Source organism: Corvus moneduloides, chromosome 3, assembly GCF_009650955.1.
Source record: "Corvus moneduloides isolate bCorMon1 chromosome 3, bCorMon1.pri, whole genome shotgun sequence".
Classification (NCBI taxonomy): Eukaryota; Metazoa; Chordata; class Aves; order Passeriformes; family Corvidae; genus Corvus; species Corvus moneduloides.
In genome coordinates, this window is record NC_045478.1 from 49,127,339 (window position 1) to 49,144,293 (window position 16,955).

General features: G+C 36.6%; 1 protein-coding gene across 1 annotated transcript in view; it reads left to right on the forward strand.

The window, feature by feature from the left end:
• The window catches only part of SLC16A10 (solute carrier family 16 member 10), a 69,508-nt gene that overhangs the window by 39,878 nt on the left and 12,675 nt on the right, over positions 1-16,955 (forward strand). The window contains exons 2-3 of the mRNA XM_032101491.1: positions 2,320-2,464; positions 5,617-6,055. Of these exons, the coding sequence (XP_031957382.1) occupies positions 2,320-2,464; positions 5,617-6,055 (584 nt within the window). The remainder of the gene's footprint in view (positions 1-2,319; positions 2,465-5,616; positions 6,056-16,955) is intronic.

Below are 16,955 nucleotides of genomic sequence, written 5' to 3' on the forward strand. Positions count from 1 at the left end.
TGTACCCCAAAAAACTTCAAGAGTGGACCCTCGAAAGCAGTTGTGGGAAAAACTGCAAGTCATGGAAGGGACTCACACGTGAGCAGAGAGACCTCTTCCTAAATGGACTGAACAGAGTTATTTGGAAGTGGGCGGCTGTCTCGTGATAATGTGTTCATAGCAGAGCAAGAGAGACTCCTCTTCCTAAATGGACTGAACAAGGTTATTATGGAAGTGGTAAACAGACTGAACATCTTAAGGGTTGTTTTTTTACATTGTCAGTGGGAGAAGGGAGGAAGGTGGGGGGAGGAGAAGGGTTCTGAGGGTGTGGTATAATTTTTTTTCTTCTTTTAGGTCTGTTAATAAACTTCTTTATATTCTTTCAAGTTTGGTGCCTGCTTTGCATTTCTCCTAATTCTTATCTCACAGAAGATAAACAGTAATGAGTATTTTGGACCAAACCACTACACTAAATTGTTGTTTCTGCCCGGTTACAAACCCAACCTGCTACAGAGAGATAAGGATGATGAGTCTTGTAGAAGTTGGACTTCTTAGAAGGTTTTTAACTGGGTGGTCTCCAGGCTGGATGAGAGCATCTCCTCCCTCAAACTCCTGCTTATAAACTGTGGTTTATAATGTCTTGTACCTTCAGTAGCTATCTGGGCTGTAATAGGGGACAGATCTCACAGAAGTCATGTTCTGCCACGTCCAAGGTCCTCTTGAGCATTCCTCAACTGCAGAGAAAGAGAAAGACTAGACCTCCCATAAACTTGGACTTTGCCATTCAGGCAGTGTCACAGGGTCCTTGTTCTTCCTAGTCTCTTGTGCTCTCTTCATACAGCTTGAGTTTTTGCTGCGGAGGTGCAAGGCTGGCAGGGCTATCATATATGGGGTAGTCCTACACAGGAAATGGCCATAAGAGTACCTCACTCTTTAGATTGTGCCTTGAAACTCTCTTATTTTATCACATGATCAAAAAATCCCAGCAACACACATCCTTCCCCTCCTCCCTTCCCCAAACAGTTAGGCTGTGGTTCATTGAGAGCATAGTTTGCCCTAAAATAAAGGTTTTGTTTCTTGTACTCCTTTCTGGTTTTCTCTAGCCATCTGTTCTCTCTTGTCTTTCATTTACATTGTGAACTCTTGGAAGAAACAAGTTTTTGCTTGTTGGTTTCTTTTCCTGTCTTTAGTGCACAATGATGTCTTAGTCAATGTGTAGGGCTTACTGGCTCTTTAACAACACATATCCTAAGCCTTGGTAGTGGTAGATCTACTTGCAAATATACTTCATTTAGTCTTGTGGTTATATACTTTTCCAGATAATTTTATTTGCCTTCATCGCTGAATCACAATTGTTTATCTAACTATGTCTTTAGGAAACATATTCTAAACAAAATTCCAGTTACGCAGATTTAAAACTATTTCAGATTGAAAGAGTTGTCTTCTGTACAATTCAAAATGAAGCTAAAATATTTTTTCCAATTCATTTTGCATTAGCAGCTTTTTCCACTTCCTGTTTAGACCACTTTTTCCCCCCATGTAGGTGGGGACATTTGCAATATATATAAGTTACTATATATGCCAAATATATTAGTTGTAACTATTAGCTGTGCTAATAAAACTCACTTGTGGCTGAAACTATAGTGGACTCACCTGAATTGAGCCTTAATGGTCTGATAAACCAAATACAGTTTTCACAATGTCTGTAAAGCTGGAGCAGTATCACAAGTAGTGAAAATTTCCCATTATAGATGGAAGTGGTTTTACTAACTCAAGTCTGTTTAGTATAAAGTAAAATTTCATTCCTAATGTGTATATTACAGTATAAAAGCCTATTGTTGTTTACTCATTATTGATGTTCAGTATGATCTACATCTAGTAATGAAGTTAAAAAGTTATTAATTTCTTTCAGCAAATGTACCTGTTTAAAGTCATTAAGGTGTAGCGTAAAGTCAAGAGAAATGTACTAACTGAAGTCAGAATTGATACGGATCCTCAAAGGTATCTTTAATGACCTAGGCATCACCTTGAATATTGTTAGCTACTAGAGAAATGTCTGTGTGTTTATAAAAAAAAAGTAGAAGTAATAGCTACAAAAAGTTAATGGCGTTCTTCGAGCTGATAAAATCTAAATTAGCTCATTATGTAAATTATTATGCTTATTTTACTGTTAGGTAAATATATTTTAAGATGTATTTAAATATTTTTAAAATAATTACCCAATTGCTGCCCAACTTTAGTTCAGCAGCATAAAATCCTAGGTGAAAACAAGTATTAACTGAAAGCTGAAATCACTTGGTCTTCTAACATGTTGTCTTTTTTTTTTTTTCTGTTTTGCAGCGTGGGTGAGCTCTCTTTCTATGGGGATGGTCTTCTTCTGTTCCCCAATAGTTAGCATATTCACAGACCTGTTTGGCTGTCGAAAAGTAGCTGTTATTGGAGCTGCAGTAGGGCTTGTTGGACTCCTTTCAAGTTCTTTTGTAAGGTAAAAAGCTTAAATTAATAACTTTCAAAGTATTTTAATTTAATCCATTTTTTAGTGATGTAGAGGTAATGTTCATCCAATCAGCAGAATATGAAGGGGTAAACAGTGCTACTTTATATTATGTGTAGAAAACTTGTTTTATTTGGGTTTGGTTTTATCTTTCAAACTATGACTTGTGAACTTTCAACTTAAAAAGTATTTTTAAAAATATAATGTCATAACAAGACTCCCTATTTAACAGGAACCACTATGTATAAATATATCAACAGCAAGACTAGTGCTATAAGATCAACAGCATTGTCCAGGATAAACTTATGTTTGTTTGATGTAGATTGTATTATAACAGGTACATAAACATTGTTGCTGTCTTCCCTTCCTGTCCTGTCCCCTTAATTTTCTTTTGAAATGGCTTTAATGCTCATAAAAACACAGTAGGACCTCCAGGAAGCTGTTAAAATTCTAGTAAAATTGGATGTTTTCTTCTCACTGGTCCAATTGCTGAACATGGAGATAGAGAAGACCTTGGTATATTGACTATACTTAAGGCTTATTTGTTTTGTTTTGTTTTTTCTTCTGGTTTACAATTCATTTGTATGTTTCTGTAACTTTTGCAGAATAAATCTTAAGAAATTCAAGAGTGACTGATTTGTTGGATGTACCCTGTAGAAGATGAGGAAACAGGAAATTTACTTAGTCTAGTCATCATCAGAAATTGGTTAGTGAAGGTAGGGTATAAGAAGTAGCAGGAAAATAAGCCGGTTACCTCTAGTTCTCAGACTTTTTTTTTTCCCCCACCCTTAGCAGAATAAGTATAGGATCAATCAGGCTACATTCAGAAGATCTTTCTACTTAGGTGCAAATGTATTTATACAGACAAAAAGCTTGTGAAAATGTCTTTTCTGTGCTTGTACTCTGAACCAGATGATTGTGAGCTGCTGTGATCTGAATGGTTAATCCTGGTGCAAATATTTGGCTTAATTTGTTTTATTAAACAAACAAACAAAACCCCCACTTCTTGATATGTTTTAAGAAGCTTCTTACTAAATGTGAGGTAAAAACTAAAAGATGTGCCTTGGAAAAGTCTTTCTTCCTCCTTGCTTCCTAGTAGTATGTTGAGTGATGAATACTAAACCGCCCTTGTCATTAGATAAAGATCATTCTTGTGTTTGTCTGATACCCAATGGAACAAGGGCACGGAAGAGACATGCTAGAGCAAGTTATTTTGTAAAGGCTTTAAAAATATTTCAGCTTAACTAAACTTTGAAGAGCACTTTGAGAGGTGAATTCTTGTAAGAGTACACTCCAGGTTGATGTGCATACTTGGCGTTTCATTATGTTACTTACACTAAAATGATTTATGCTCATGATGTTATCAGTTCATTAAAGGAGTATAGTTCAGATATAGAAGTCAGTGTTCTAGAAGTAAAATATTGTAAAGCTGACAAATGTTCCTATGATCTACTGCTTTTGCATTGCACTAATTTCTTAGTATAAATTTTATGTCTTAGGAAATTGAGACGTAAGAGTGTTTATGATGCAGGACAATATTTTAATATGCATGTTGTGCTGCAGACTCTTGGAATGAATTTACATATGGAAGCAAAAGTTCACTGTCCTTACTGTACTATGTTGCTCCTCTCATTTTATAATTGCTGGTTTTATTTTTCCTGGTTATTTTCCATTAGTAAAGGTAGTAATTCTTTTCCCCATATGTTGTTTCTGCTGGCTTATGTTGTGTATCAGTTTCAGAAATTGATAGCTTAGTATAGAAAGTGACAATACTATGTTACAGAAATAATTATTTTTCACTATAATACACAAAACCAGAGTTTCTGGAGTCAGACCTTTGTTAGGTCAAATAGTATTTTCAAAGAAGTTCTTTAATTGCATAGGAAGCTTGTGAAGTCTATTTTTGTATAGAGGGGTGGTGGCAGGTTGCATCCTGTGATGAAAAGCACTACATAAAGCATTCATGCTCCTTAAAAAAAAATGAATGTATGGGCTGTTATTATGTATTGACTGTTTTCCAGAACTGCTTTAAAAGCAGGTGTTAACTAATAAAAAGGTGGGGTGGGTTCACTGAAAACATAGCATTTAAAAAAATTACATAAAACTGTCATGTGCCACCTCAGAAATCTTGTAAAAATTTTCTTGCATACTGCCTCCATCTAAATGTTAAAAAATGTTTTCTTTTGCTAATACTACTAATAATACTACAGTACTAATTTAATTAATTATACTGATACTGTTACTTCATACTTTTAACATTTCTCGCACAAGTACTTTTTACTGATGTCACAAGTCTGTCTGGGATCAATTACAATGGCTTTGCTTTATTTCAGGTGTAGAGTAAATGGTAATGATGGTGAACTTTATGATGAAGAACCACCTTACTATGAGATGAAATTTTTCATTCCTTATTAACAATTTTTTTAGTTCTTTCTTAGAATATTCAATATATGTCTCAAAACACTGAATTTAAAATAGTTATTCAAAAATGGGCTATTTGTCTAAAAAAATTAATACCTAAAATGTCTATAATTTAATAATGTATTATATTACAAAATTTTGTCAGTATTTTATTTTTCATTATTAATGATGTTTTCCATGTTTGTTACTTTATTTTCATAATAAACTGTTTACTTGATTTTTCTGGGTTCATGAGGAGAGTTCAGTATTACATTTGAACTGCTAGCACAGTGAAGAAATGTGTAAATCAAAACAGTACGAATTCCTCTGGGGAAAAAAAAAAAATCCAAAAACCCAGCAATGGTTGAACATACATTTGGCTAATTTGCCCTGACAATGATTTTTAAAACTTTTTTTAGCCACACTTGTGGAGTATGCCCAATCACAGCTTCCGGGGTCTAAGCTACAGACCCCCCACCAGCTGCCTCACATGCTATTTGATGTAATTATAATTGAATGTAATTTTTCTTTTTTTACCTGTTGAGTGAATTCTATAAAATTTTCAGTGGAAGGAGATGGAATAATTGCTGAATTAAGCTGATACGGTGCTGTCTAACTAAAGGATATACAAACTCGTAACTCACTTGTTGATTGATTGGGAAACTGTCTTGCATATGGGAGGTGAATATGAGCATCCACTGCCTTACAAAACACTAATGATTTGTTCTTTTCTTTCGGTACAGCACCATTGAACCTCTGTATTTCACCTACGGGATCCTGTTTGCCTGTGGCTGCTCGTTTGCCTACCAGCCGTCCCTGGTCATTCTCGGGCACTATTTCAAGAAGCGCCTTGGGCTCGTGAATGGCATTGTCACCGCGGGCAGCAGCTTGTTCACAGTATCACTGCCTTTCCTCCTGAGGGTTCTCATCGACTCTGTTGACCTGTACAACACCTTGCGGGTCCTCTGCATCCTTATGTTTGTTCTCTTCCTGGCTGGATTTACATACAAACCCCTTGTTCCCAACACCAAAGACAAGGAGGGAGGAAAGAAGGGAAAGTCCAAATTTCCTCCTGCGAAAAAGATTTGCAATTTCTCCGTTTTCAAAGTTCTTAGTTACCGAATCTGGGCTTTTGGGATCCCCGCTGCACTTTTTGGATACTTTGTGCCTTATGTTCACTTGGTAAGTGCACGTTTCTTCCTACATGTGATGTGTTTGAAAATACTTGCCTTTGTGTTATTGATTTAGAAGTCAATTGGTGATAAGAAGCCAGATTTAAACTCCAAGTTGTGTTGGAGAGAAACATAAAATTAATTTGGATATTGTCTTATTAAAAGAGTGTTTTAATCAGAAGTATTAGTTAAGCCAGTTAAAATCTTTGTTCTTTGTTCTCAATGTAAGGTTTAAAATACTTTAACCATGAAAAGAGAGATTTGAAAAATATTCTTTACTATTCCAAAGAGAATTCTTTATTTTGGTACTCAGCTGCATACATTGCCAATGACACTTGTGTGTTTTAGAGGAAGGGGGAAAGGAGTAAATAACAGGGAACAGGTTAGTAGTGTAATTTTTGTTTGTATTGAGGTATGTTCAAATATCAGTTTTTAGGATCGATTGTATTCACCATTTTTCAGGTTTATTAAAAGCAAAATACCTGGATTTTTCTGTCTCTCAAACTCTAGCCTTGTAGTTTACTACTATAGCATTAATATGACTGCTCCTCTTACCCTGTCCCAGCTGCCAGGCGAGCTGTGTTTTACTGCTGTCTACAGCAGCTGATGGAACTTTGGCTTCTGGTGATGGGGAAGGTGTTAATTAGCCATTTCTTGTACATCTACTGGAGTTAACTTGTTTCCCTTGCATTTTTTTTTTCTGTAGTACACTCCTAAACTAAGACATTAAGGTGCAACGGGGAGATGCATGTATTGTATCAGGCTGGCTGACACACATTGCACTGCTTAAACGGTGAATTATTCTTGAGCAGCTTGCTGGTGGTGCTCTCTAAACTGAAGTGGTGTAAACCATAAGGATTAAAAGGGAAAGGTGGGGAAAAAGCCCACAGACCCCAATGAGACACTCCTTTTAGACCATTACACATCCTCATAGTAAGAGTTTTTGGTAGAGTATGGGCTAGTAGAACTCAGTATGAAAACAGAAGGGTCATGTTAGTATTCATTATTCACCCATGATAGAACAGTGGGATTAATGATAATAAATATCTTCTGTCAAAAAATCTTCCGTGCCTTAAAAGCCATTCTTTATGCGATGCCTTTTCCTGGTCTTAAAATCAAGAGTCACACACAGTTAGAAGGGGAAAAGGGATTTTACCTTAGTATTTATTTTAAGGATCCTTAGGTGCACACGTCCAGGTCATATGCACCAAAATGCACTCCCCCGAGTCCCTCCTCAAAGATTGGGTATAACATTATAGGTTTTACTAATTAGCATATCTATCAAAGATTCTCCAATGAGAGGCTCAAGTGAGCCCCCCTCCCCAAGGAACCTTCCCCTGGATGGTTCTATCTCAGTTTACAGAATGTGTTCTGGAGAGGACCTTGGGGTCTGGGGCACACTGATCCCTAGCTACGAAGCTTCTAAAATGTTTAGTCTCTTAGCTTGACAAACAAGTCCAAGAATGTAGGCAAAAAGCACTAGGAATACAGAAGTTGTAAAAAGGTGTAACAGGGGTATAAAAGAAAAGGCAAAAAATCTTCATGGCATCAATGCAATATAACAAGTGGTTGTCACAGCTTTCTGGTAATTGGTTAGATTACTGACTCTGCATCATTTATTTATTTTTAAAATTACCTTATGGTGGGGGCTAGTGTGTTTTTGAGCAGCTGTAAACTGACTTTTATGAATGGTTAGTTCTTGTAACTTAGTTTTTAATAATGTAGATCTTACTGTATAACTCTTCAAATTAGACTATTTTGAAGGACTATACAATCCAGATGACGTCTTGTGCTATTTCCCCATAAGCTTTGTAGAGATGTTTCGAAATAAAATGATCTTTAGAGGAGTAGAAGTCAAGTGTTGTGGAATAAGCTATTGGATAGGTAATAAATGATTCTTAATGCTTGCAGAGAGCTGAAGAATAAGGGTATACAAGCAGGCAGAAAGAACTTCTAAAATATACTTGTTGAGCAAAAAGCTTGTGATTTCTTTTATGAAGGTGCTTGTATTACTGCTTCCTGTTTATAAATCAGACTAAAGCAGCTAGTTGACTTGTAGAGAACAAAACTTATTATAATAATATAATTTTTATAGGGTGCTCTCACTCCTGTGAGTGCTTTTCCTTCCTCCATATCAGATCGGCACAAATTCTGTTTATGAAATAAAACTCCAGTATAGGAAAACAATTTGATTGAGAGTGTTTCTGATATAGTGTTTGGTAAGACTATAAAACTTATTCCAGTGTACTGCTAGAATCTAATATTTTAAAGATTACTTCAAAATTATATGAAGATACTCTTTTTGCTCAGAGTTTCAGAGAAATCATGATGCTTAAATGTTTATAACATAAAATCTTCAACGGTAGACAGATGCGTGCTTTGTATGCCCCCTTTGAGAGGGGAAGCTTCACCAGCTCTTAGTAAAATTTAGACTGAATAACTCTTGTCAAAACCTCTCCCTGAAACCCACAAGTTTTCATTTTAATTTACTTGTATCTAAATACTTAATTTTTCTTCAAGTCCCTGTGGATCAGTATTTGAGAAAGTGAATAGATCAGTGTTTGTGAAGGCACAGCATGGATTGTGCCCTTCAACACAGATACCTCAGCTCAAGTGGATAGCTCTGGATGTTTTTTATCCTAGTTTTTTCTGCTTTTGATAAAAAAGCCACACTTTATGTACTTCCAGAAGTACACAGAAGTATGTACTTACGAATAAGTCAAAGGCTATAAGAAAAAATAAGGTTCATTTACCAAACCAAAGACTACTTTCCTCAGCTTTTGAAAATGAAAGCTACGATTGTTTAGTTTGTTTATTGTATTTTTAAAACTCTAGTAATACTGGAAATATGATCCTTAGACAAGTGACAGCTTTCTTTATGCTAAAATTCTTGAATTTTTCCCAGTGTTTGGGGGGGCTGAGAGCAGCCAGACTGCTAGACAGGGATGCTGGTTGCAAGTGCCATAAGAAAAAAATACTTATACAGTGAGTGTCATGCCCTCTGAATCTCTTAGCCCTCTGACCTGGTACCTGTACTCACCAAGTCCCATTTTTCCCACCTGGAAAGACAGCTTCTGCCAGAATGGCTGCTCTTGACCATGTGATGACACACAGGTGGCACAGATCCTGCGGGTTGGGGTATTTGTGTGTCACCGCTCGGCCCGTGGTGGCTGGGGGCTGCAGGCTGGGTGTGCTGTGGTCACTGTCTGGAGTCACTGTCTGCCAGCCTGGCACTGCACAGGAGCTCCTGAGGTCCCAGCCAGGGTCTCTGTGTGCTTCTGGGCCAGCCCCGGTCTCTGTTCGTGCCTCTTGCATTTTCTGCAGCCTGTTAGAAAGGAGAATACATGCTGTGAAACCTGTAGTAAGAAAGAAGTAAAAACATGTTTGGGTATTGGAATAACAGAATTAGCCAAGTCTTTGCAGTTTAACTCTCTACACTGGATTTGCTATGTGGAGTAAAAGCTGTTAAAACCGAAGAAACAACCTGCTCATTAAGTAGGCTCTAATTAAAATTAAATGCATTAACAAATTGATTATATGGCATGCTAGATAGGAACTGGTAACTCTTGCCAGCTCCTTGACGTGAATCCTGACTGGTAGATATCAGGCATCAGATTCCTTTTGGCTCTTGCAAGGGAGAACCAAAAGGGGGGAGCTTTCCTTATCCCAGTTTACTTGGTGTCAAATTCTGTTAATAGGTGTTCCGTTACATGTGACTTGAGAATTGGGTTATAAAGACTATAAATAAGTTTTGACTTGTTTATTATATACTTTCAGCATGAATTGAGATTGTTGAAGAACGAACTGATAAGTCATAAGATTACTAAATCAAATGGTTGTTATTCCTCTCAATTTTAAAACCAATCCAAACTAGTGATTGAAATTTTTTTTTTTGATGCCTCTCTAAAGTAGGCAGACAGACAAATAAAATCCTTGTTTAGTCTATTTTGGTTTAAATTGTGAATTTACAACAGCAATCTGTGGAATTAGTGGAAAAAGCTCTTTCCAAGTGTTTTTTAGTAAAGACTGTCTCACAAGTAAATGATGAAGTTATTTGAAAGAAAGTATACATAGTCTCTGTGCCACTTGTCCTGTGCTTGTTTCGATAATAAATAGAGAACTTCTGGTTTTCAGCAGTCTGATGTTAAGGGTTTAGTGTTGTTCTCTTACCGTTAAAACCTACTTAATCTGGATCATGCATCCTTAATTCTTAGGAGCTTGTTGGGTCATTTCTGTTAAAATTTGATACAAGGTCATGTGCTCGGTAGCTTACAAGATGTGGTTGCTTTTTGTGCTTTATTTAGCAGGGTGAAAAAAATACTGTTTAAAATGGATGTTGTCACTGCCTAATCTTCTCTAAGCAGTGACTAAAGTCGTTACCAGGTTTCAGTATGAATTTAGGAAAATATTGATTATGACACACTTACAAAAAGGGAGCCAGTATTGTGTTGTTTTGATGTAGCAGTATTCAGCCACTATGAAGAATACTGCTAGGACTGAGAATACCATCTTAATACTTTCAGTGCAGTGTTTCAGTCCTGTAGGAATTTGTCTTGGGGTGTTCACAAGTATGGTTTGGATTTAGCAGTTACTTTATTAAATGCCTCTTGCTAATGATAGGTCTTGCCTTATTTATAGTATTTGACAACTTGCAGGATGAAAAACTGAATTTAACAACCAAGTAGTTGAACAAAATAGTGCACATACTTATTATGTGTTCTACTTAAAAAAAACCAAAACAACTGGATGGTAGATAATGCAATAAAAATGTGTCTTGATAAAGTTTCTTTCTAAGTTTTTGTTATGAAGAAAATACTCCTAGAGAATGACTAGATATATTTGAAAATTAGGCTTATGGTTTAAGGCTGCAGGCTTGTATACAAAGCTACCCATTAATTGATATGCAGTGTGAAAGTTACCATGACACTGACTGTAGTCTTAAAACTTCAGAATAGCTCAGGAAAAAGATTTCAGTATTTCTCACCTTGCTTTGCTGCCTATTTCTTAATTTACTGTGTAAATCTGACTTTTCCTTTTGATGCTTATCCATGCTCCTATTCCACAGTGGGTACATACTTGCATATGTAGAGATTTTTGGTTAGCAGTAGCTATGTGGAGTGCACGTGTTCTCTGTCTGTTGGCTTCATGTTTAAGAGATGAAAAAATGGTTTGTGTGCGGCCATTTTTTCCAACAGCTTTCTTAGAATCTGTCTTGGTAGGCAAATAAGTACTGGATTTAATGTTCTCCATAGATAGATGCTGAAGATTCAATGCCTCATTGCTTCTCTGTAATCTGCATGTGCCAGGAATAGGTTCATCTGGACCTCCAGGGAACAGGGAAGTGCAGATTGCAGACCTAATGCTTAGGGAAAGAAAAGATAGACACTGCTGCTGAGAAACAAAGCATCGCCTTGGACTCTGCTCTAAGATTCTTGGAAAGACAATGTGTCTCAGAATGAAAAGTAAAGATGCTTCCAAGCAATTTTATTCATGGGAGAGTCATGAAGCTGGTTAGAGTCGCTGTTGAGTACATGTTAGTCATAAGAACTTTTTCATGTGTATAAACAAACTTATTTTCTTGGCTGCATTGCAAAATCAGACAACTTGGATAAATATTAGTCTGTCCTCTGGGTGGCTGTGTCTGTCTCCAGATCTTGTGTCACTTTGAAGTTGCTGAGTCTAGTGCTATGCCATATAGTCTGTCCTTGGACAAAAAAGGTAGTGCTGTCTATTGGTCCATGCTTCCTATCTTTTGCTGGAACATCCATTTTGTTCCTGCTCTTTAGATAAGAAAAGTAGTCTTTTTTGCTTTAGAAATATCGTAATTAACAAGGAGGACTTGCTGATATGGATTATAGATGACACAGACTTTTTTTGCCAGATTTGATTCCTCCCCCCCACCTTCTGTTCTGTAGTGTAAGTTCTGTGTCTTTTGTGTGATTTAACTGTTCTACAGCTATTTTATCACCTTGCAGTACCTTTTTAAATTGAGCCTTGAGGATGACTTGGCCTTCAGCTCTGTTCTTTATGAGCTACCTATTTTGGCTTGTCTCTGCCTATTTCTCACTCTGTATCAGTGATGTGCCTTGTTTTAGTTAATAAGAGATCAGATTCTGCTGTGCAAATTCAGTGTGTTTGAACCTTTGCCCCCTAGAATATGTGCCAATAAAAACTGCTGTTTTGTGCAATCAGCTTGGAGAAATGAAGAGCCAAGTTCTTGTGAGATCCTCTGTAGTCACAGTTTGCCTAGGAACTTGTCTGAAATTCTTGCTATGTAGTTGGAAAGCTGTATTTACTTCCATGTACTCCGCAAGTTTCTGAAACTTTTTCAGGACAAAATATTCTATCTATTCTGCCTATTAAGAAAAATTGACATTTTCCACTTGTAAACTGCACTCTCCTCAGGTGAAAACTTTGGGTTGTTAGGAAGAATTATACTGGAAAAATATGAAGGGGGTATAGAAACTACCTAAGATTGTTCAGGCAGATCTGAGCTGCCATATTGGGATAAGCTATGATAGTCAGGATGAATCTCACTGCAATATTCGATGTTCTGCCCAACAAGACCCTAATCATCATCCATACCATTGCTTACAAATATTTCTGTAACTCTTCAAACCTCTCCTGAGGGGAGAACACACTGATGTTGTGTTCCCTAAATGTTGTCAGATGTGACATCTCTAAATTACATATCTTCATTTGAGAAATGAATGTTTTAATTTCTGCCCTTGTCCACAGACAGTGGCAGTGGCTCTGTGTTCTCTGCAGTGGGAGACTTACCCAAGGAGCCATAGTAGAAAGGATTTACCTTGCAATATGTGAAGCTGTTCAGGTTTTGCACTGTATGTAAAGTCCTAATCCTACACCTCTCTCCTCCCTTTAATTCTTATGCTCCTGGATTCCACAGTGGAGACAAATGGAAGCACAGAGCTAAATGTTTTCCTTTATGTCTGAGTGCAGAGCATGGTGAAGAGTCTGATGTATACCATAAGGCTTCTAGGAACCAAAAATCTCTAAACTTTAACATACAGAATTTGCATATCCACAGTAAATGCATACACATAACACATCTTGTGAGGCAATAACACATCAGTTCTCATAAGGTAAGTACTATCTGTGTTTTGTGAACCACCTGTATTAGGTCATAAATTTGCTCCTTTTAGAATGTTGTGTAAAATAATGCTTAATATCTAATGGGTGTGTCTGGATATTTTTTTTACTCAAACTGGATAAAACAGCCTCCATCACTCCATTCACTTGCTTTTGTGGATTGCTGTTCAAGAAACCTCTTCATTTCTTCAGATCTCCTACATCAATCATTTGTCTGAAGTCTAAAATGTCTTTTATTTCCCAGAATCTGCTGTTAGTCTTGTAATGGTAGGAAAGTATCTTTTAAATTATGTCCTGTACTAACAGTAATTGTGTGTCGAACAGGTTTCTCTATACTGTAGGTAATCTAAAAAAGCTAAAACTAGGTATAGCTGTTGATTTTAGCATCCTTACTTTCCTCATCCACTTAATCTATCAGATTTCTTTCTCCAATGGAAGACTAACAAGACACTGGTTTTCTAAAGGTCTGATGTAATTATTAAGCAGATATCTCTGAGACCCAAAGTCTTCAGTGGCTCCCCATGCTTTACTTGCTTTTCTAATCTTTGCATTTATCTCCCTTCAGATCTCAACATCTGCTGCAGTTTGACTGCCCAGGTTAGTGAAATTTTCCCCCTTTATTCCACTTCTATTTTCCCACTTCTGTCATTATCCTGTGCACCCATTTCTTTTCCAGTATTCCTTAATGTTGACCTGGCAGTATTTATTCTTGGTTAGATCATCCACTTTGGATGTTGGGGGTGGTGGTGGGAAAAGAAAGAAATTATTTCCTACTTTATACTTGTAATTGCTATTGAAAGCATATTTTAGATGTGTTTTTCAAATAAGTACTGAAGATAAATAGATAATATAGGTACAGAAAGAACAGAAACAAAAAAGAATAAAGCAAAGGTTTTCTGGGTTTTTTTTTTTTTTATAAGTAAAAATAAACAAAAGTTTTAAAAATAAATTAGGTAGCAGGTATGCTCAGGCACAAACTAAGTAGTGACCCTGAAGGTTAAGAGCAAAGCAGTCTTCCTCAGGTCTGTGCAATACTGGCGGGTTGAAAGGTCTGAGTTTCACTGTGATTTCCTTTGTATCAGTCTCTAACAGTACACTACTTCATGTACTCTGGCACAATACAAACTATTCTGATAGCAGATGGAGCATACAGTTCAAAGTCAGAGTAAATTGCAAAGTGAGTTAACCTTTTTTTTTTTTTTTTTTTTTTAGTTTGTTTTAATGCTGTTTTAATGGTAAACTCAAAATCCTGTCTTTGGATGCTTGAAACATCTTGACTTGAACTGAGCTCTTCAAACTCTTCATGTGCCCAGAACCCTGAGATCACAGCTGGTTTTGCCCTGCTGTCTTCATACAAAGTAGCAAAAACTCATTGCCAAATTCCTTCACTTATATACACACCACCTTTTGTGTCCAGTTCCTGCTCCAAGAGGAGCTGTATGGAAAATCTCTTTGCTTTTTAAGTCCTAATCAGACTTGTGAGTTTCTTACCATGTGTTTTGAATCTTCCATTGAGGAGATCTCAGAACCTAGCTTTCTATTTGATTGCAGTAATTGTCAAGCTCTGAGCTATTTTTCAGGTTCTTTTCTGATGATTGAGTTAAATTTGTCATTACTGCTGAGCAGAATATTTCCTAGAAAAAGGAGAGGTGGTTTTGGATTGCTCCAGGCAGAAAAAAAAAAAAGGAACATAAATGTCTGTATCCTGAGTAAAGACTGTAACTCTGTATGAGGAGGAGAGACTATCACTGTTATCTTTTTGTTGGGATTTAAATGAAAATTTGGCTACTTGATTCAATTTCTCAAGGCCCTGACCTGGTGTAGGTACTTGGCAGTGTATTTGGGACTTTCTTGAAGAATTGAGACACTTGAGAGCTTTCTGCTGTTCCCCAGTAGAATGAGTCAGGTGCTTCACCCAGGTTTGTGAAAGCTGAGGGGATTGCGACCATGTCCACAAGTACATCTCTAATAGTGAAGTGCTACGGATGCCCTGGGAATTCTGTGGTGGTTGAATAGAGAATCTGTTTAGGTTTTACTTGCCTAGGTCATATGGTTTAAGGAGTCTGGTCCTAAGAGATGTGATATAAGTAGCACAGATGCTGTTGTTGAGCAAGGAGGTCAGCCTCTCTTAGGACATGACAGTAGCATTGTACAGTATTTGTACAGGCTGTCCTAATCCATTGTTTTGATATTCCATAATTTCTTAATCATAGCATATCATATAATGTACTCAGTTTTAATTACAGAAGTTGTAAAGTGATAACATGTTATTACATTAGCCGCAAGGATTTGAAAAGAATGACTTAAGCTTTTACTAGTGTAATGTAAGTGGTAATGTTAGAAAATTGCTTCCTTCAGTCATAGGTTTCCTTTTAATCAAATGTGCAGCAGCGTTTTACCAAGCTAGAACTAAGTGAAGCATTTTTAAGTTGTAACACTCAGTAAGTATGTATCTGTGACTATTCTAAGACATCCAAGAAAACACTTTGGGAATCATAGAAAATAGGACTTGGAGGTATCCAATTTACCAAGTTTTTTTTCAGTACCAGCTTACTTTGGTGTAGGACCTTTTAAAATATTTCTTTTTAAAAATACTTTTCCACAAGCCATGCTTATAAAATTTGTTTGTTGCCAGGTCTTTCTTCTGTATTCTGTACACATGGTCCATGTAATAATGAGTAGTGAACAAAACAGGACATAAAAAAATCAGCTGAGGCCTTACTGTTACTGAGCAGTACATAAAGGTCATGTCATGTCCTGAATTGATGTATTTTATTATTATTCTTGTATTAGACATGTATTCTAAACTAGCTCATAAGAATTATGTTTGAGAGAATTCCTAAATGCTGGCCAAAGTCAAGATTTGTTACATCTGCCCTTCCCTGTGTAGGCCAGGTTTGCTACCTACCATGTAGCAGAGAGAATTTAGAGAAATTAGGGTTGTTTGTTCATTTTCTTTTTTCCCCCCACAAATCTGTGTTGATCCTTAGTTTGTGATGTTACCTGTTAGATGTTTATAAATCGTTCTGGTTTTGTTTCCTTTTCTGCTGTTATTCTGGAAATTCAAATTAATGTGATTGACCTGTAAGTCTCTAGGATGTGCTGATAGTAGCTGATTTTGGACATAGTTGAGTTTCGAGAGTAAAATAGGCCCTGGAAACACTGCTGTAGGCCACAAGAAACAGAGACTGTAAATTATGGATTGTAGTCACAAATAGGAGTAATTTAAAAAATGTTTTAAAAGGGTAAGTTTTATCCAACAATTTAACTCTTGTCCCTTGTGTACATAACACTTCAGTTCTTGTGGATCCCTGGCTTTATTCTGCATTCTTGTGCTCAGTCACTGTGAGCTTCCAAAGATGTGTGTATGCCTTATCTCTTGCTGCTGCTGCTCAAGCCACACCAAGCCATTGGTTTCCTTCATATACTCTTTAAGATAACACTAACAGTTACGAAATTTGTAAATTTTTTTTTTATTTAGGGCATATGGCTTCAGGACTTGCTGTTTTTGGAAAAAAAAAACCTGCAAAACCATTTTAACTGTGTAACTGTCAGCCTTGAGTCTTTTTGAATTTTAAATGCTTGGGGTTTTTTATGTTAAATAGGCTTAACAGTTAACCTGTTAACTGTTGTGTTCAGTTTTACTTAAGAAATTCAGATGATGCTTGTTCTGAATCTTCATGATGTATGAATTATTATGTTTAATCTGCTTTACTCAGTGGAATAAGAGAAAATTTCCCTATTGACATGTAATAAATCACCTTATTTAATTTTCTCCTTGTTCTTTACATAGTTTAAAT